We start from the raw sequence: 20,848 nt of genomic DNA on the forward strand, positions 1-20,848 counted from the left end.
CATTTTTTATTGTGGACACATGAGTGACTTGCCTGTACATTTATTTTTAGGTGCATAGAATGCTGTATATTTTGATTTGGGGATAACATAAAGTAATTTAGTTTCACTTGTTCTCACTTACTTCAACTGTGAATTTAGAGTTGTGCCAGATCACCAAAGGTTCTTCTGCCACTGAAGTTCTGTAATCGTGACTGTGATTAAATTGGTCTTCTGGGATCAGAATCACCTCCTAAGAGGACGCTGTAGAGAGCTCAGGGATGTCTAATCATGGAGATCGTGTTAATCCCTTCAGAGAGTATTTTGCATAATTTTAGACCAGTCTGGTAATGCAGAATTGGACAACTAGAAAACTACTGCCCAAAGACAAAAACCCAGTCTTTGATACTTTATTCTTTTGATGCAGTTGCGAATGGGATTGTTTTCTTAATTTCTCTTTCTAATATTTCCTTATAAATAATGGCTGTGTTTAACAACTGGCGTGTAAGTTTCCTGAAAGTTTATCAACTCTCGGGAGCCAGTGCTTGCCTGCTGTGTGCGTGTATGCATGTGTATTTTTTTAAATAGCATGTTAATGTCTGCTGTCAGGTGGGTCCTGCTCCTGTGCTGCTGGAAATCGTCTCGCAGCACAGTGTTACCTACCAGGGCCTGTTCTGTGCCCTGTCCTGTGACTGGTCTAAAAGATGCATGGAACATCATCGTGATTTCATGGACTGTATCATCTAGGCAGTGAAGGGGAACAGATTCATTCATCTATCCGTCTGTCCATCCAGCTCCTCATTTAATCATTCGTCTGTCTTTTCTTCTACCCACCCATCCATACATCCGTCCATCTGAACATTCACCTGTCTGTCCCTCTTTCCTTGCCTCTGTCTGTCCATCTGTTCTCCTTCCATCCATTCACCTGCCGGTAAGTAAGCGCTTGTTTATTGGGCCCCGATACTGAGTCAGACATTGTGCTAGTGTTTCACAGATGTGTAAAACTTGTACTCTGCTCTGGAGAAACTCTTAATTGAGAGAGATTTGAATAGGTGGGGATAATAGCCGTGATAAAGGCATGTGCAAAGTCCTTTGGAGCCGAGAAGAAAGAACAAATAATTCTGTGTTGGGAAGGAGAGAGTGGGTTGGGAATGGCTTTACAACGATTGACACTTTGCCTTAGGTTTTAAGACACCGAGTAGGTGTCTGCCAGGTGGTGGGGTAGAGTTGGCCGTGGTGGCAGAGGGGACAGCGCGGGCAAAGGCACAGGAGCCTGGGAACCCGTGCCACAGGGTTGTTTAATTGTAGTGGGCTTGGGTTTCAGAGAAGGGAGTGAAGCTGGCAGTCAGGGTTGGTTTCTAGGAGAAGGGGACATCCTGCTGGGTGGAGGGGATGAGGAAGGACATGCCAGACCAGAAAACCCACCAGGAGTGACCGAAGGTTAATGAGGCACAGAGCCCACGTGTGGGTGGTGGACCCAAGGAATTTGTGGGTTGGGGACGTGGAGACAAGGCAGGAAAGGAAACTAGCATTGAAAGGCCTATGTGCCTTTCACCTATGAAACCTTTCATAGTTGGTTTCAACTAAGAAAACTTTCACAATGAAACCACCTATGTGCCAGGCCCTGTGTTAAGTACTTTACAGACATTTTTATTTAGTCATCACAGCAGACATACATAATAGTCCTCGCAGTAGCTAATAGATTATCCCATTTTACAGATGTGGAAACTGAGGCTCAGCGAATGATGGTTTTCCCAAGATCTCAAAGCCTTAGCATACTCTGCGCTCAAACATATGCAGGTCCTTTCAGTCTAATGTCTCACTGTGTCCACCCAGCAATCCTGTGAAGAGGAAACTGAGACTCAGAGAGGTTAAGCAATCTACCAGAGGTTACCCCGGACACCAGGGTCTTGGCTGGGCATAGTGGGGCTGAAAGTTCTGGGGACCTGTGCCTAGGAGGCTAAGCCGAGGCGTTTGGGCTGGTTGGGAGTGGCCGAGAGGCATGACTGCTGGCACCCTCTGCCTGCAGAGGAGGGGGGCGGTGGATTTGGAGGACCAGATGGAGGCTGATACGCAAAAGGTCAGTTTATGACCAGACCAGAGAGAGGCCTGCCCAGGGTGTCACCAGCCCCAGGCGTAGCCACTCTGCTGGGCAGCTCGGAAAATCTCTTGGGGATTTTGGGATGTTTGCTGTCAAAGAGTGTGCTCAGCAGCTATCCTGGGCCTGCTGGGAATGGCCTCATTCCCCCACGGCTGTGGAGGCAGCACCTGGAAGAACATGTGGGTTAGTCAGTACCTAATGAACACAGGAAGGGAGAGAGGATGCTTGAGAAATTCTGAGTGGGCTCTGACATTTGGTTTTCCTGGAGCCGCTGAACATCGTGGTTAGAAGGTGTTCAGATCTCGCGTCGGCTGGAGTGGGTGAGAGGTGGTCCTGCTGAGCGGACCTGATTTTATTCTGAAGCATCCAGTAACCATTCCAGTCTTCATCCCTACCTGGCCTCATTTGATTTTCTGACCTTTGTGGGAGCTGCGGGCCAGGCCACCTGGGTGAAATGGAGTGTCACCTTTGAGTAGCTGTGTAGCCCCATGCACATTTCTTAACCTTTTAGGGCCTCTGTTTTCCAGTATGCAAAATGGGGGTGATCATTTATTTGATAGGTATTTAGTGACCTATCTGCCAGGGACTGTACTAGATGTTTGGGGAAATTTGGTGAATAAGGTCAGAATTCCTGATCTCCCAGAGCTGTCACTCCCGTAGGGAGAGACTGTAGATGAGATCACAGGTCAAAAACATGTGGCACACAATAGGGCCTCAACAGAAGCACATGCTCCCTCGCGTGTGCGTAGGTGGTGGCGATCGAGTGAGGACTGCATGGGAAAGTACTCTGTGGCTGTGATGTGCCGTGCAGAGCGTCACCTGTCTCGGGATCATGGGGGTGGAGGGAGGGAGCGCCTCATGAAAGTGGGGTAACCACAGTGTGGAGTAAGCAGGTAACTACATGCTCATCCAGCACGTTCGCCAGCCCGGCTTGTTTTTCTAAAGCACAATTTCAAAACCTCGAGTTGCTGTGCACACCCACCTGCGGCTTGTCCGTGCTCCTGACAGACAATGCCCCCATTGTGTGGCCGTGGGGCCATTCCCAGGCTGGCCTTGCCCCACTTCAGACTGCAGGAACTGGGGAGCTTTACTCCGGAGCATTTCCCCATTCAGACCCAGCCCTGCAGTGGTGACTGATGGTATATTGGCATTTTTATTTTTGCTCTAGTGACACTGTTGTAAAATTATGTTTGCTTTGTGCTTTGGTGACATGGGAAAGTGTCAGCTTCCCTCTTGGATCTGTAGTCCTGAGTGACAAGTGGCCAGCGCTGCTCCTGGGGGCAGGAGAGGGTGACACTGTGATGCTGTTGTGCAGTGAGTGTTGCTCTCTCTCGCTGCTTTTCCTGCACTGCCCTGGCATGTGACCTTCTGTGGCGAGTGGTTCTTGTGTGGACCCCTCAGGAGCAAAGAAGCATCATTAGGAGCCAGAGTCACTGCTTTCAAACCCTGCCTACTTGTCATGTGACACTGGAAAAGTCTGTACATCTCAGAGCCTCGATTTCTTCATCCGTGAAATGGGAGAAGTAGTACCTTGCTCTCAGGTGAGTTGGGAACTCAGAGTCCCTCGTTTGCAAAGTCCTCATGTGTCGTCTTCATGGTAATTGTAACCAGAGCAACATACAGTGCTCATCTGTGCAGCAAATGGGCCCGGCCGTGGTAGATTAGCTCATTTCAATCTCACGATCACCCAAATAGGTAGCTGGTCTGTTTTACAGATGAGGAAACTGAGGCTCAGATAGTTTAAGTAACTTGCCTGGGAAAACTCTGCCAGGAAGAGGTTGAAGCATATGTGGAACCTAAGCTTCTGACTCTAGAAGGCGTTCCCTTTATCAGGTCACCAGAGACATCAGCCAGTGGTGGTCATTATCCTACAGAAGACCCCAGCAAGAGCAGAACCCAGCCCAGGCAGGGGCTCAGGCACTGTTTGCTTAATGTACCAAGACTGCGTGCGGCTCTAAGCACCTTATCTTCACTTGATATTCAGAGGTAAAGCACGAGTGAGGATGGCACCAGGATGTGGTGCAAGATGGAAACCCAGATGAGCGGTAAGCCCTGCCCCTCTCTCTAGCCGCGTGGTAGGTGTGTATGTGTGTGTATCCCTCTGAAATAAGGTTCTACATGTGGGTAGGTAACAGCGTGTGTGTTTGGTGGCTGTGCAGGACAGTAGGTTCCTGTAGGTAAAAAGGGAGAAAACCAGCAGTGGGCTCCTCCCCTGCTCCTGCTACTGTTTTCTGGGTCCAGACAGAAAATGGGATAATGGTATAAATGAGTTCACGTTAACCATGTTATAAAACGTGTGTTGAGAGTGAGGGCCGGCAGGACTGTTCTGCGTGTGCTCACGTGGGAATAGAGACCCCAGTCCCATCTCTGTGCTCTGGAGCCCAGCTTTCCAGCAGCCTTACCTGGCTGGAGACCAGCCGGGAGCCACAAAGCTTTCCCCACTGAGCCTCGGAGCAGCTCAAAGACTTGCCACAAAATCCTTCCACTCACAGACTGTCAAGGCTCTGCTTGGACAATACTTTCTCTCTCTCTTTTTTTTTTTTTTTTTTAAAGATTGGCACCTGAGCTAACATCTGTTGCCAGTCTTTTTTTTTTTCCCTTCTTTTTCTCCCCAAAGCCCCCCAGTATGTAGTTGTATATTCTAGTTGTGAGTGGCTCTGGTTCTGCTATGTGAGATGCCGCCTCAGCATGGCTTGATGAGCAGTGCCATGTCCATGCCCAGGATCCGAACTGGTGAAACCCTGGGCCACCCAAGTGGAGGTGTGAACTTAACCACTCGGCCACGCCCCCCCCCCAACAGTACTTTCTCTTGATTTACACTCAATTAAAAAGGACGCTGGGGAATTTTAAGAAAGGCCCAGCAACTCAGCAGGCCGTAAGGGCATCCTTGTATACATCAAAACACTATTATGCATAGTGATGTCCCTGGATCATCAAGAAAAAGCTAAAGGGTTAATTAGAAAAGCAGGGATCATGATAATCCATTTGGGAAGGACTCCCACTGGAGTAGTTAAAAAAGTGTGGCTCTCAGAAGTGTGAACTCTCAGCTACCTACAATGACAAAGGACCAAGTGCTTATTAATTTGCATATTAACAACCACGATTATTTAATACTGTGTGCCAGACACTGTGTTACTGCTTACATACGTGCTCTAATTTTGTCCATAAAACAGCCCTGTATTCCCTTTATCAGTTCACCGTAGACATTTGGCCAATGGTAGTTGTTCTACACAAAACTACAGCAAGAGCAAAACACCAGTGAGGGATGCTGACAGGCAGCGTGGGGTGTGCCTCACCAAGGGCTACCCGGCTGGTAAGAGGCAGAGCCAGATCTCAACCCTGGTTCACACCAGCCCCTGATGCTGCAGAAACACTGCTCTTGTGATTATTGAAATTATTGTGATTAATGAAAAACCACAAATGACTGGAGTAACGCATCGGGAGGTGGTAGAGATGGAGATGGAAGGAGAGTCATTGCCCTCCAGGGTGGGCATGTGGTGAGTACCGAGGACACTGGGCAGAACTGGACTCTTCTGGGAAACCAGGGAGCAGAGCCAGTGTTTGTCTCAGCCCCTGCTATGCTGTGTGGTCTTGAGCAAAGGATAGGCTTCTCTGTGCTTCACCTCTTTCTCCAGTGTATAGGGCTGGGGACACAGTTTCACCTGTTGGAACATTTGTTTCCAGGTGGTGGGTTTTAATCAAGGCAGAGGTCTGCGTTGAAGGAAGATGTGTTAGATGGAGAGAGGGGAAGTGGGAAAAAGCCACCAGCTAATTTTGGGCCTCTCACCCCACCCCATGCAGTTAAAAGGTTATGTGAACATGTGGCTACACCTGTGGGGTGAGTACCACGCTCCTTGCAGATGCTGGCGATGCAGAAGCGACTGTCTTACCAGCTTTGCCCTTGGTAACAAATGGTGCAGTTTGATTTTCTTAGAATTGTGAATAATTGAATAATCATTCTTTGAGGTATTCAGAAATACCACGTGCTGGGTGAACACCCCATACTATTGCTGCAATGTCATTTTTGTCCTTTAGAACAATCGGAGCTAAACCATTTAACCACACACCGCTCAGTCATGGAAATGATATTGTGACGTGTCAAAGTCTAAAGACAAACCTCTTGAACTGAGGCCCAACAGCAGCATTCCCATTATAGCTAATCGACTGGAAACCACCTCGGATGCTAATGACTGGTTTGCTTTAATCTCCACGCTGGCATTTCCTTCTGAGGGGTACATTTGACTCTCTTTCTCCTGGAACCGTGATCCTAACGCTGTTGATCTCAATCCATCAGGCGGACTGGCATATTGGTCTGGATTTCTGGTTTGGTAGTTGTGGCACCAATTTTGGGGGCCGTTTTGTGGAATTTTTCTTGGGTTCCTTACTTAGAGTACCCCCACCCCTTCATGGAGGGCTAACTGCAGGATAAACTTAGCAACAGTATTGTCCCCGTTGGTTTAACACAGTGCAATTATTGCTGGTTTTCTTGTTACAACTAATAATCAGGTTCTTCAACTGATCTGTCACAATTTTCCCTCTTTGATTTCAGCCTGGGTGATGTGGAATGATGTGGAGTTATAAACAGACAAATGGCGCACTCCTTGAAATGCTGTCAGGGCTAATAAGTGAATCAAAACGAGTTCATTCTTCACCTGTCGCTGCCTTCCTTCCTTCCGCCTTTATCTCTTCAAGCCTTTGACAGCAGCTCTTCTGCCTCACGGAGCGCCTCTGGAGCATGGAAGGTGGGGGTGGGGGAGAGGTGAACTCTGAGATGGAGGGACCAGAGTGGGACAGACTCCATCTTGGACACTCGAGTGGAATGATTCTAGAGCCTTTCTCTAGATCCTTTCTCTAGAATGATTTGATGCTTTGGAGTGAGGGGTGAGGATGATGGTTTTGTCCTTTCTTACCCTGTGGTTCTTTGTCTGGTCTGTGTCTACTGAAAGTTCACAGATGCCCTCCTGGGGTCAAACCAGGATCAAGGATCAGTGGGCTCCAGAGTAAAAGCAACAGCAGCCCAAAGTCTCCAGAATGCTGGGGGAGAAGAGGCTCTGGAGAAATTGACTCTGGCTGCCCGAGGTTTAGACAGGAAGCCCTGCACGCTTTAGCCCTTGCGTAACATCTTTTAGACACACCCTGCTCCATTGTTGCTGAGTTGCCAAACCGAGTGGAGTCTGTCTCTGATGACTGAGGGTGTTGTGAGTTTATTGGAGGGATGGTTTTCATTGCGTGAGCTACCAAAACTGCAAGTGAGGGAGATGGGACTGAGTTACGTCAATGCTTAGCATGGCCCATGAGAACTGGTTTTTAAAATAAATCTAGATGTTTTCTTGTGATTCACTTCCTCGAAAAGTTGAGGGCTGGGGACAGGGGAGGGGAGGGGAAGCTCCAGGTAATTAATGATTCTTGTTGGATGCATCCTGATTAATGAGGTTGAGCCATGGAGTGATTTATTTCCCCCCTTCTTTTCAATCAATAAAGAGATCTGAGATCCTGGTCTGACGATTCGCTGAGAGCCCACATTATTTAAGTCTCAAACGTAATCACTTCCCGAGGATTTGCCCCCTTTCTCTCTGTTCAGCTCAACCTGGCAGCCACTTCTAGACCTCCAGCCATGTGCTCCCCACTGTGAGGCGCTACTAGGCAGCGGAGCTGGGCGAGATGCGGTCCCTGCCGGAATCTGGTGGTGAGGTCGAGCAGGTGCTGTCGCTTTGCAAGTTCTCTACAGTCTGCATCGTGTGGAGCTCAGGATGCACTCAGGAAATTGAGGGCCCGGCACTGGAACTGAGCCTTGCAGAGGAGCCCCAGATGGAGGCCCTCAGGCAGACGGGGTGGCGTGAGTTCAGAGACGGAGAAGTGCGAGCTATGTCCAGTTCTCCTGAGGGTCATCATAATTATTGCTACTGGGCACTTGCTAGCTGTTGGCATATTATCTCAGGCAGTCCCTGTAGCACAGACAGACAATTTTTTCTGTAAAGAGCTGGATAGTAAATATTTGAGGCTTTGTGGGCAGCTCCTGAACTCTGGTGTCGTGGTGTGAAAGCAGCCGTAGACAACAAATGGGTGTGGCTGTGTTCCAGGAGGATTTTGTTTGCGAAAACGGGTGGTCGACTGGCTTTGGCCCAGATCACAGTTGACCAGTCCCTGCCTTATAATATGTTTGGTATAATCCCCATGATATGGAGGATGATACTGAGATACAGAAAGGTTCACAGAAATTCACTTGCCCTGGGCCGAGGGCCAACTTGAGTCGGTCGGTCCCAAAGCCTGTGCTCTTGACTCCCACATAGACGCACTGCCTTCCTGCAAGGGCGGCACACAGTCTGCAGAAGAGGGGTGGGTGATACCACTGCCTTGGATCGCAGTGTGAAAAGGCCGCCTTTAACTCAGCGGGGAGCCACGGACGAGTTTTTGAGTAGATGACAGGATTAGAGCTGTGCTCTGGCAAGATTAAATTGGCAGTGCTGTATCAGTAGGTTAAAGGTGAGAGAAGAAGAGCTATGGTTTTAAACAGCTTGGGGTAGAGGTTCACTTCTTTGGCAGAGCCATTTCTGCCCACTATAGAACTTTAAAATTTTCCCTGGTACCTCAGGTACCTGTGTGGCCTCACCATGGCTCCACACTGTGTGTGTGTGTGTACGTGTGTACTTGTTGAAAGAAGTTTGCCTAACCTTGGTTTCCTGCTGAATTGTGCCAGTGCAGAGAGGGCTGGTTTTAGAGAGAGCACATCTGTGTTAAAGGACCCTCAACCCCCTAGGAAGGGAACAAGTGGACGTCCCAGCGTCACTTCCACTCAGCAGCATCCTTGTCCATGACCCCTTCTCACCTCAGCTGATGGTCTTGGGCCAGATGGCTGTAAGCTTTGGATTGTTTTCGTCGTCCTTCAGACGTAGCTGGTGGCATCCCTCCCGTGCTGGAGAGAGCATTGTGGGTATATCTCCTGGTTGGGGAAGGAAGCCTCCCTCTCTGGACCAGCCTGGCCCTTTTCTGGCCTGCTTTTCTTTGACAGTCTTCCACAGTTTGTGATTCCAGGTGGGCGATGCTCCAGACTCTTAAAATCATACCTTGGGAAGGAGAAGAGGAGTGAGTCCCTGAGTTATTTCAGTCCTGGAGCTTCAGGGTAGAGGCTGTGGCTGGTTTTGTTATGGGTCATTTTATAATGCTGATAGACAAATATCTAATTATGACTTTTGTTTACTGAACACTTAGCCTGTGCCAGATTCTGTGTCCTTTATGTATATGAGCTCATTTCATCTTCATAATAGCCTGACAATGGAGGTATTATTATCCCCGTCTTGTAAATGAGGACACCCAGGCCAAAGGGCACAGAGGTCATTGCAGCGCGTCAGCTAAGATTTAAAGCAAGCCTGTGGACTCCGAAGCCCTGCTCTTTCCCGCCCCACCGCCTCTGCTTCCTGAGCCCCTGTGTGTGTCGGGCCAGGGGCTTCTGTATGGTACCTCACTGAGTCTTCACAACCACCTTCTGAGTAGGCCTTGTCGTGGCCATTTTACAGCTGAATAATCTGAAGGTCAGAAAAGTTGAGAGACTTGCAAGGGCGCTCAGACGGCAATGGCTGGAACTAGGTTGGGGATTTTTACTTTTTGTGAGGAAGACTGTCACTGAGCTAACATCTATGCCAATCCTCCTCTATTTTATGTGGGACACCGACACAGTGTGGCTTGACAAGCGGTGCTAGGTCTGTGCCCGGGATCTGTACCCGTGAACCCCAGGCCGCTGAAGTGGAGCGCACAAACTTAACTGCTGTGCCACCAGGGCTGTCCCCTATTTTTAATTTTTTAAAAATTCTTTCAATGAGAACATAACTGAATAGAGGAGTGAGTGTACAGCCAGGATGTCATGGAGCAGTGAATGATGTGAATATCATTTATATTTGTATTCAGAGAAGCAGCGTTTTAGAATGTCTAAGGATTCTAGAGTTGGTCAGCTTGGGTTCTAATCCGGGCTCTGCCACTTGCCTATGACCTTGGACAAGTTACTTCTGGACACTTGAATTTTCTCCTCAGAAATGTAGACACAATAATAGTGTCTGCCTCATAGAATGAAGATTAAATGAGTTAACATGTGTGAAGTGTTTCTACCAGCGCCTGGCTTGTAGTTGGCACTATCTGTGTTATTTATTAAGCTCCTGCTCTGCAGAAGGCACTTTTTTTCACATATGTTGTATCACTCAATCCTCATAAAAACTGACAAGTACATGGTGTTGAGCCCATTTTACAGATGAGAAGACTTAACCTCAGAGAGGTTAAGGAGCTCACTTGGGGTCATACAGCCATCCGTCCGCAAATACGTATTGAGAACTTCTAATGTGCCTTGTGCTATTGTAGGAACTTAGGACACATGGTTGAACAAAACAGACCTAGATGCCTACCCTGGGGAGCCTCCAGAACTGGGACCGAACCTAGGTCTGCTGCTTTTCCTTTTTTTCTCCTTCCCTCTTTCCCTCTTGTCACTGATCATTTAATGAAATTATTTCAGACTGGCCATGATAATGACCAGGATGGCGCTCCACTCCCTTGGCTTTCTCAGTGCTTACAGAATTGAAAATGGGCTTGCTCTACTAGGGTTCCGATCTCTGACAACTTGGGAGTCATGGGGAAGGAAAGTGAAGTGGGTTTAAGGATTGGATACCGTGGTCTGAAGTGTGAAATAGAACCATACTGGGGTATGCCTCTTCTCTTTGGGGTCTCTGCAATGGTAGACCAAGCTTCAAGGTGGGGGGTAGTGGACAAGGGTTGTCTGTTCTCAGCGCTTGATGAAGTAGAAAGTGCACCTCTGCCTTGGCCCTTCTTGGGATCAGGCCCTCATGGTCCCAGATGGAGTAGCCAGAGGTGCTGCCTCCCTAGAAAGACCCAGCTTTGCAAGTCCAGGCCCTGGAGCACCGGTCCTCATTCCAGGAGCCTTGAGGGGCAGCATCCCCTTCTGTGAGATTACTCCGAGCATGGTGTTCAGAAGAACAGGATGGAGGGTGAGAGCTGGGGTGAGGGCAGGGCTGCTGCCACTCTGTGAGTCACGTGAGATCCCAGAGCGGGCTACTGATGGAGATACAATGATTGCCTTCATCATTTTGCTGGAGACAGCATGTGGGTTAGCATGTGAACTGTTGCTACTATTATAGGGCCCAGTGGAGGTGGGATAGTTCTCTTTTTGAGAAGTCATTTGTTCATGTCACTCTGGGGGAAAAAAAAAGGTGCTGATCAAGAGGTTTGGCCTACATGCGCCCCCACGAAGTCACAAATCCATGCAGGGGACTTAGCGCTCCACCGATGGGGAGGTTTTCAATTTTGTTTGTTTTTGGCTGATGTCAGTTAGGGGGAAAGTTCTCAGGCGAAAGTTTTCTGGTGCTTGTTGGCCTGTTGGGAAGAAAATACTCTTTTGTGCTGGTGATTCTGTGACCGCGAAGAGCAGATCTCTGTGCCCCCTGAGGGGGTCTGCTCTCCTGATCCCATGGGTGACCTGCCTCTGCCTTTCAGGGTGCTCTCACACCAGTGCTGTGTTTAAATATGTTGGAATTTGCTGTTTTTTGTTCACAGAATCCCAACAGTGAAAATGATGCTGGGCTTTTCAATTGAACCGATTAAATGTGAGATTACTGTGAGGCCATCAATAACTCCACTCACACGGGCCTAATTGGAGGGCTCTGTGTTTTCCTACTTGGCTTCTTTACAAGGGACCCAGGTTCCTGAGAACTCGGCTGACTCAATAGCCCTCCTTACCCTGAAATGGCCCATTAAAAGATGCCTGTTGGGTGGTAACCTCCCCATACGTTTTCTCAATAAAGAGATGGGAAGGGGCGGGGTGGAGGGAGTGGGGGGTACTCCTGCTTTTGGGGCCGCAGCCTCTCAAAGCAAAGCCGTCTGGAGCAGACTGTTTAGTTCCGTGTCCCCTGTCCCATTCAGGCCTCGGCGTGTTTTGAAGCTTTCTTTAGCTTTTCCCTGAGCCTTGACGGCAGATCTCTCAATAGGCAAAGGCCGGGCGATGGTTAGCTGAATGCCCCGTGGGCACAATGCACTGAATTTTAATGGCGCTGGCAGGGCGGTGGCTGCGCGCTGGCCCCAGCAGCTGCCTCAGACTCAGAGATGGGGTTCCTCAAGTCGCCTGTTTGCTTTTTTTGCAGATCTATACGGACTGGGCCAATCATTATCTCGCCAAATCGGGCCACAAGCGTCTCATCAAGGACCTCCAGCAAGATGTGGCGGACGGCGTCCTGCTGGCCCAAATTATCCAGGTTGTGGGTAAGAGCAGGTTTATGCTGGGGGTTGAGGAGTTACAGTGGAGACCAGCAGGGGTCGAGCTGGGCGAGGGGATGGAACTCTGAAATCTCTGAGAACAACGCCGTGTTTCCATCACGTGTGTTGAGAATTTATTTGCCTTAGTTTTGTGCTGGAGGGTGTGGATGCCAGCTCACTTTTCCTGATAAAGTCGCCTGCACGGCAGTCTCCTTAATATCCGCTAAGAAGAAAGACCCTGTGGCTGGCGCTCAGCGGAGGGGCCCTCTGCCCCCCGCTATACTTCTTGCTCTCTCATTTCCCCCCTCTGATACTCTTTTTGTAGATTATTCTGGAAATATTTCAATAAAAAAGAAAAAAGCAACATGGGGCTGGGCTGAGTCCTGCCAACTCTAATTGGCTCTGTGAAATCAAACTCACACTCCAGAGAGGGCTGAGTCTGGTTTTCATACTGGAGGCGGGAGCTGAGCGGCGGGATTTCTAATGCCTTGGCCGTGTGCTGGGGGAGAGGGTTCGCCGGGAAGGCACGTGGGCGGAGGCTGGGCACAGCATCGCCCTGGGCCTTAAGGGAGGTGCCCCAGTGGGCCTGCCTCAGAACTCAGAGCAGACTGAGGAGGCGGGAGGTCAATTAGACGGCATTAGGCTGATCGTTGCCGCTGGCAGCCTTGGCAGCTGACTCACGACAAGAGAGAAGGCACTAGGAAAGGACAGAAGCCCCAGCCCCTTGGGCGTGTGTTGTTGTGGAAAAGTTACTTATCCTTCAAGTATGAGAAGCGGCCCTTTGTAATTGTGGGTCTGCTCATATTGGTGGGGACTTTACCTGAAAACACAGGCCAGTTGGCCTTACCTGCAGCTTTGGGACTGTCACTGCCACTCAGAGAAAGAAGCTTTCCTGCTGTCCTAAGATTGATTTCTTAAGGCGAGCGTCCGTTGGTCCTCTTTCTCTTTCTCTCATTTTCCCTTCCCTCCCTGTCTTAGTTTCCTCTTGATGTATAACAAATTGTGACAAACTTAGTGGCCTAAAATAACGTATGTTAACGGTCTCAGTTTCTGTGCATCAGGAATCACGCACGGCTTAGCTGGGTGCCTCTGTAAGGCTGCAGTCAAGGTGTTGACCAGGGTCGAGTTCTCATCTGGAGGCCTGACTGGGAAGGGAGTCAGGCTCACTCGGACTGTTGGCAGAATTCATTTCCTTGTAGTGATATGAGTGGGTCCTGATTTCTCACTGACTGTTGGCTGGAGGCCACCTCAACTCTTAGAAGGCCCTCTCAGCTCCTTGCCACATAGGTTTCCCAACATGGCTACTTCAATTGATTTCTTCAGTGCCAGCAAGGGAGAAAGTTTGTAGACCAAGCCTACTAGCAAGACAGAATCTTATATAACATAATTATGGGCGTGACATCCCACCACCTTTGCCATGTTCTCTTGGCTAGAAGCAAGTCCTATGTCCTGCCACACTAAATGGGGGGGAAGTACAAGGGCTTGAATTTAAGCAGGAGGCTCCTGGGGGGTCACCTTGAAGTCTGTCCAGCACACTTCTCTTTTTCCTTTTCCTCCTTCTCCCCCTACTCTTCATCATTGCTCATACCAAGCTCTTTTAAAAATTTCTCTTATTTAATTTCCTCAACATCCCTATGAAGTAGGTGGTATTCTCCCCATTTTACAGATGCGTAAACTGAGGCCCAATGAGTTTCAGTAGCCCAGTATCCCATGACTAGTCTGCAAGGGGATTCTAACCTGGGTTGGCCTGCTTCTAAAGCTTCTGTTCTTTGCCCCAATACATTATACCCCTTCTCAATGCAGAGATGCGGAACCCAGTACAAGGCTGTATCTTCCTTCACTTCGGTTCAGGAACCATTTATTGAGTACCAACTGTGTGCCAGCAGTGTGCTCCTTGCTGAGAATAAAGAGACAAATGTGCAAGGAGGAGTAGCATCTTCTTGGCAAGGTCTTCCTGGAGGAGGTGATGTACACCTGAGCTGGGTTTTGACCACATCAGGCACATGGGCCTACTCTGGCTGAGTCTTGGGGCTAAGCAGAGTGTTTCCACTGGGAACTGTCTCATCTTTCGTCACAGGGAGTAGGAGAGAGTAAGACAGGATGGTTCCGAGAGGCCTTGCTCTCATCCCAGCTCCATCCCTCCCAACTGTGGGACCTTCAAAGAGTCCTCTGCTGCCTCTGTTTCCCCATCTTTAACATGGACACAGCCATGTCTGCTTTGTCTGATCCTGTGGCAGTCTTATGAAATGCAAGGTAGGTATCAGATATGTTTGGAAACTGTGAAGTGTTCCTGCATAGCACTTGGTAGCAACTGCCTAGAAAGGTATGTGTAGAAAGACGATGAGACCTTGGTATCAGTGTTAGAATGTGTCATGATAGATTAGTTATGTCTGTCATGGGCCTGGAAGAGGTGAATGGTAGCATGCATGTCATGAACTTACTAAACACAGTGCTATAGAAATAGAAGCTAGCACAGTTTTGATCGTTGCTCAGGAGGATACTTCTCTGAATCTATTCAGATGACATGAAGCTCCCTAGACAGTGACCCCTCTGGGCCTGAGCTACTGGACCCTAAGTTCAGAGGCTCAAGTTAATACCAGTGACCGAGGCTGTGCCTTAAGCCACCAAGTTGCTTTCCCTCACCCTTCCAGGAGAGGCTCACTCTGCCAGGGATTCCCTAACTGAGGCCAGATATCAGTACATGCATCTCTACCATTGGCTGTGCCGGACTCACACCCTCTGCTCTGGGTGTGGAGAACGGAGACCCAGAAGATGGGGAGCTGAGAAGGCAGCTAGACATAGGAGTCTCCTGCGTGACTTCTTCCCTAGATCGTCTGTCAGCCGGCCCAGAGCATTTAATCTCAGAGTGTCTTGTGAACAGAGATTTCTTAGGGAGGGAGGGGGAGCAGCATTTTCTGACCAGGATGCTGGACTATTCCTCAGTTGTACTCTTTACATCTGAAGTCCATGCTTTCCTCCACACATGTGCATTGAAAAATGTGGAAAGCTATGTTTGTATGTGTACATGTATTTCATATATACGTGTGTGTATGTGTGTGTGTATATATATGTCTATGGGTTTATCCCTCTCTCTGTTTATCTGCCTATCTAAAATTTTCCGAGAATTGGAGTCCTGGTGACTCCATTTGGTTCTGGACAGAATTCTAGTGGCTGCAGTTCTCTTGGGCTGGTGAGACATACTGCCCATGCTCTGATACCTTTCTCAGCTCCCCCAGACAGCTGGAGGGACCCTCCTCTATCGTTCCACTGGCTGCTGTGTTGGGCCTGGGTCTGAGTCATCTTCCTTTCTGGGTTCCCAGCACTTAGCATGGTGCCTGGCATGCAGTGATGTTTCAGAAGAGTCGAGAGGATTAGGGATGAGAATTTTGTGCACGGCAGCCCCTGCTTCTGTAAGCCTGGGTTGGATTGTTTCCAACAGGGGGCCCAGGTGTTTCCCCTTCTCAGCATTTAGGATTCTTCTGAACATTCCTCTAAACTGTGTGTCACACCCTCCTTCTTTGCAGGATTCTCTGCTGAGCTCTCAACTGTTAGGTTTGGAAGGGACTTTTAAAAGCCCCAACCTGATGCATGAGTTGCTTCTATGAAAAGCAGTTAGCAGACTCTTAAATACTTCTTGTGATGGGCAGCTTACTGCCTCCTTAGGCAGCTAGTTCTGATGATGGGGAGTTGGAATCCTTCAAAAGTTCTTCTTTCACTACGTGAAAATCTGCCTCCCTTGGTGGTGTCTCCCTACAAGTACTAGATCTGCCCTCTAGGGCTACAAAGAACAATCTAATCAGAGACAATCAGAGCATCAAAACAATTGAGGACAGTTGTGGATTGTAACCATGGAATAAAACAGGTATCTATAAGTCTCTACTGATAAATAAATAGGTATATCTATGGAAGAGAAGAGAGGGCTCAGGGTACAGGAGAACAGTGACAAATAACATGTTGAGGGAGCAACCGTGATGATAAAGATGGCTTAAGGCAAGAATCAGAGATGTGTCAAGATGGCAGCACAGGTGGACTCTGAGCTCACCTTCTCCCATGGACACAACAAATTTACAACTACTCTGGGAACAGTTATCCAAGAGAGAACTGAAAACTGGATAAAAAGAACCCCTGGAACAAGGGACAGTCCTGACTCAGGTGGAAGAGCCAGAAATTCCTTTCGGGTGAGAAAAAAGCCAGCTTCACAAGCCGTGGAGCCTCATGGTGGGCCAGGAGCAATCCTAAGGTATGCGGCCTTCCCTGGAGGAGCCAGGAGATCTGAGCGAGGGAGCATTGCTGCTATAAGCATCCTTTGGACTCAGCACAACTGAGACGAGTGTCATAATATCTGACTTTGCTGGCTACTAACAACGACTGGGAATATGCCCAGAAAAGCTATTGGACATAAGGGGAAAAAAGCTGGTGCTTAACGAGCCCACACGCAATTTCACCTGTTTTGGAAGGCAACCTAAAATCACCAGCAAGAAAGGTGCACAGTCCTTTGGTGAAAAGAGACTCACTTCATAGGCTCTGAGTGGGTGCATCTTGGTGAGAGGTGAGACCTCTCTAGAGACTGAGACATTGGCAGCAGCCATTGTGGTGACCTGGTACAGGTGTGCTGACACAGACACTGGCAGATGCCATTGGAGTTCTTCTCCTGGGCTGTGAGCCCAGGGTCTGCCCCATGCACTAGAGCACTGATTTAATCCAGTTGAGCCAAGGCTGGCAGCCTGCCCTAGGGACTGGCCTCACTCAACAGCAAGCCTTCAGGCAACTTGTGGGCCCACATAGGCTGGGTGCCTGGATCCTCTGCAGCTAGATGACTGGGTTAGTCTCTGTGGGGCAGGGTGTGCATGAGGAGTGGGTAGAATGTGGAGGGCATTGGTGGGATGTGTGGGGCCTCTGCAGTGGGGCGACTCAGTCCGCTACAGGAGATTGGGGTGCATGCATGGGACAGGACTTTTTTGATGGTGTGTGGCCCTGTGGGCCATGGGGCTTGTCAGCTGCAGCAGACTTGTGCTTCTCAAACAGCAACATAGGGGATTGGCCCCACCTTCTAAAGCCTGAAACAATTAGATGCTCCTGTGTCTGAGACCAGCCCCACTCAGCTGCAATCCTGAGAGAGCTGACAAGAGTCTTGCAGTCTGGAGGCCCACAGCAATTGTAAGTCCCTGAGCCTAGCAACCAGCCACACTGGGGGCCTACTCACTGAACAGAAAAACTACAACAGGGCTGTGCTATTAGCCCTTGCAGCCAACTGTGCTGGGGCTTCCCACACCTGTAAAGTGACTGAGGGGTCCATAGCAGCCACATGCAGCTGAGAATTACAACCAGCCAGCCAGGGGGACAGCATAGCCTCCCTGGGTACCTGCAGCAAGAGCAACCCTGCCACAGCAGAAGGACAAATGTAGCCCACACAGGGGTCACTCCTGGAACATTTGGAACTGGTGATGAGAGGGAAGCACACTGCTGGGCCTCATAACGTATCTCTTACATAAGGCCACCTCTCCAAGATCAGGAGACGTAGCTGACCCACCAAATACTTAGATATAAGCACAGAGAAACAGGCAAGATGGGGAGGCAAAGGAATACATTGTAAGTAAGGGAACAGAATAAAACCCCCCCAAAAGAATTAAGTGAAGCAAAAATAAACAATCTCTCTGGCAAAGAGTTCAAACAAAAAGTCATAAGGGTTCTCAGTGATTTTTGGAGAAGACTGGATGAACTCAGTGAGGATGTAAACACAGAATTGGAAAATATAAAAAAGAACTAATCAGAAATGAAGAATACAATACTGGAAATGAAAAATTCACTAGAGGGACTCAGTAGCGGAGTAGATGATACAGAAGAACAGATCAGTGAGCTGGAAAAAAAACTAGGGGAAATCACCCAAGCTGAACAGATAAAAGAGAAAAGAATTAAAAAGAACAAGAATAGTCTAAAGGAACTCTGGGATAACATCAAGCATACTGATATCTGTGTTATAGATGTCTCAGAAGGAGAAGAGAGACAAAGGGGCAGAGAATCTATTTGAAGAATTAATAGCTGAAAACTTTCCTAGCCTAAGGAAGAAAACAGATATCCAGGTACAGGAAGCAGAGGGAGCACCAAACAAGATAAACCCAAAGAGGCCTACACCAAGATACATTGTAATGAAAATGTCAAGAATTAAAGAGAGCATCCTAAAAGCTGCAAGAGAAAGGTAACAAGTTGCATACAAAGGAAACCCCACAAGGCTATCAGCTGACTTCTCAGCAGAAACCTTACAGGCTAGAAGGGAGTGGCATGATATATATAAAGCGCTGAAAGGAAAAAACCTACAGCCAAGAATACTCTACCTGGCAAGGTTATCACTCAGAATGGAAGGAGAGATAAAGAGCTTCCCAGACAATCAAAAATTAAGGGAGTTTATCACTAAGAAACTAGTTTTACAAGAAATGCTAAAGGGACTTATTTAAGTGGGAAAGAGAAGACCAAAAGTAGGAATAAGAAAATTATCAAAAAAAAAGCAATAAAAGTCACTGGTTAAGGCAAAAATACAGTAAAGTTAGCAGATCAGCCACCTATGAAGATAATATGAAGGTCAAAAGACAAAAGTACTAAAATTATCTGTTTCCATGATAAGAGGGTAATAGAGGCACACACAAAAGGTTAGATATGATATCAAAACATAAATTGTGGGAGGAGCGGAGTTAAAGAATAGAACTTTTAGAAAGAGGTCAAACTAAAGAGGACATCAACTTACTATAGATTGCTATATACATAGGCTATTATATATATATCATATTATATATGATATGTAATCACAAACCAGAAAGTTATAATAAGTACACAAAAAATTAAGAGAAAGGAACCCAAACATAATACTAAAGAATGCCCTCAAACCACAAGGGAAGAGAACAAGAGAAGAAGAAAGGAACAGAGAAGAACTACTAAAACCCCCAGAAAAAAAGTGACAAAATGGCAATAAGCACATACCTACCAATAGCTACTTTAGATGTCAGTGGACTAAATGCTCCAATCAAAAGGCGTAGGGTGGTCAATTGAATAAATAAACAAGACCCATATATATGCTTCACACAAGAGACACACTTCAAACCTAAGGACACTCACAAACTGAAAGTGAAAGGATGGAAAAAGATACTCCATGCAAATGGCAAAGAAAAGAAAGCTGGGGTAACAATACTTATATCAGACAAAATAGACTTTAAAACAAAAACCGTAATAAGAGACAAAGAAGGGCACTACGTAATGATAAAGAGAACAATCCAACAAGAGGATATAACACTTGTAAATATCTATGCACCACACATAGGAGTAACCTAAACATATAAAGCAATTATTAACAGACATGAAAGGAGAAATAGACAGTAACACAATAATAGTAGGGGACTTTGAATATTCCACATACACCAGTGGATAGATCATCCAAACAGAAGATCTATAAGGAAACATTGGCCTTAAATGACACATTAGACCAGATGGACTTAGTAGATATATACAGAACATTCCATCGAGAAACTGCAGAATACACATTCTTTTCAAATGCCCATGGAACATTCTCCAGGATTGCTTACATAATAGGCCACAAAACAAGTCTCAATAAATTTAAGAAGATCGAAATAATGCCATGCATCTTTTCTGACCACAAAGGTATGAAACTAGAAGTCAAGTAAAGGAAGAAAATCAGAAAAGCCACAAATTTGTGGAGATTAAACAAAATGCTACTGAACAACGATTGGGTCGATGAAGAAATCAAAGGAGAAATCAAAAAATACCTGGAGACAAATGAAAATGAAAATACGATGTGCCAAAATTTATGGGATACAGCAAAAGCAGTTCTAAGAAGGAAGCTTATAGCAATACAGAGCTACCTCAACAAACAAGAAAAATCCCAAATAAACACTCTAACAGTGCACCTAAAGGAACTGGAAGAAGAAGCACAAAGACCAAAATCAGTAGAAGGAAGGAAATTATAAAAATCAGAGCAGAAATAAATGAGACTAAAAAAAAAAACAGAAAAAAATCAATGAAACCAAGAGCTGGTTCTTTGAAAAGATAAAAAAATTGACTGGGGGCTGGCCCCATGGCTGAGTGGTTAAGTTCACGTGCTCTGCTCCTGCAGCCCCGGGTTCTGCCAGTTCGGATCCTGAGCACAGACATGGCACCACTCATGAGGCCGTGTTGAGGCGGCATCCCACATGTCACAACTAGAAGGATCCACAACTGAAATATGCAGCTATGTACTAGGAGGATTTGGGGAGAAAAGGCAAGAAAAAAAAATTGACAAAACTTTAGCTAGACTCACCAAGAAAAAAAGGGAACGCTCAAATAAATAAAATCAGAAATGGAAGAAATTAGAACGGACATCTCGGAAATACAAAAGATTATAAGAGAATACTACGAAAAGCTATATGCCAACAAATTGGATAATCTAGAAGAAATGGACAAATACTTAGAATCATACAACCTTCCAAAACTGAATCAAGAAGAAATAGAGAATTTGAGTAGACCAATCACCAGGAAGGA

General features: G+C 47.3%; 1 protein-coding gene across 15 annotated transcripts in view; it reads left to right on the plus strand.

Annotated features, from left to right (window-relative positions):
- Nucleotides 1–20,848, plus strand: part of NAV2 (neuron navigator 2) — a 706,422-nt gene that overhangs the window by 430,058 nt on the left and 255,516 nt on the right. For all 15 annotated transcript variants that reach the window (XR_011441179.1, XM_070274944.1, XM_070274945.1 and 12 more), the window contains one exon: nt 12,214–12,331. Coding sequence is in view for 13 of the 15 variants with exons in the window: in XM_070274944.1 (XP_070131045.1) it covers nt 12,214–12,331 (118 nt within the window). In the remaining 2 variants the exon portion in view is untranslated. The remainder of the gene's footprint in view (nt 1–12,213; nt 12,332–20,848) is intronic.

Source organism: Equus caballus, chromosome 7 (genome assembly GCF_041296265.1).
Source record: "Equus caballus isolate H_3958 breed thoroughbred chromosome 7, TB-T2T, whole genome shotgun sequence".
Taxonomy (NCBI): domain Eukaryota; kingdom Metazoa; phylum Chordata; class Mammalia; order Perissodactyla; family Equidae; genus Equus; species Equus caballus.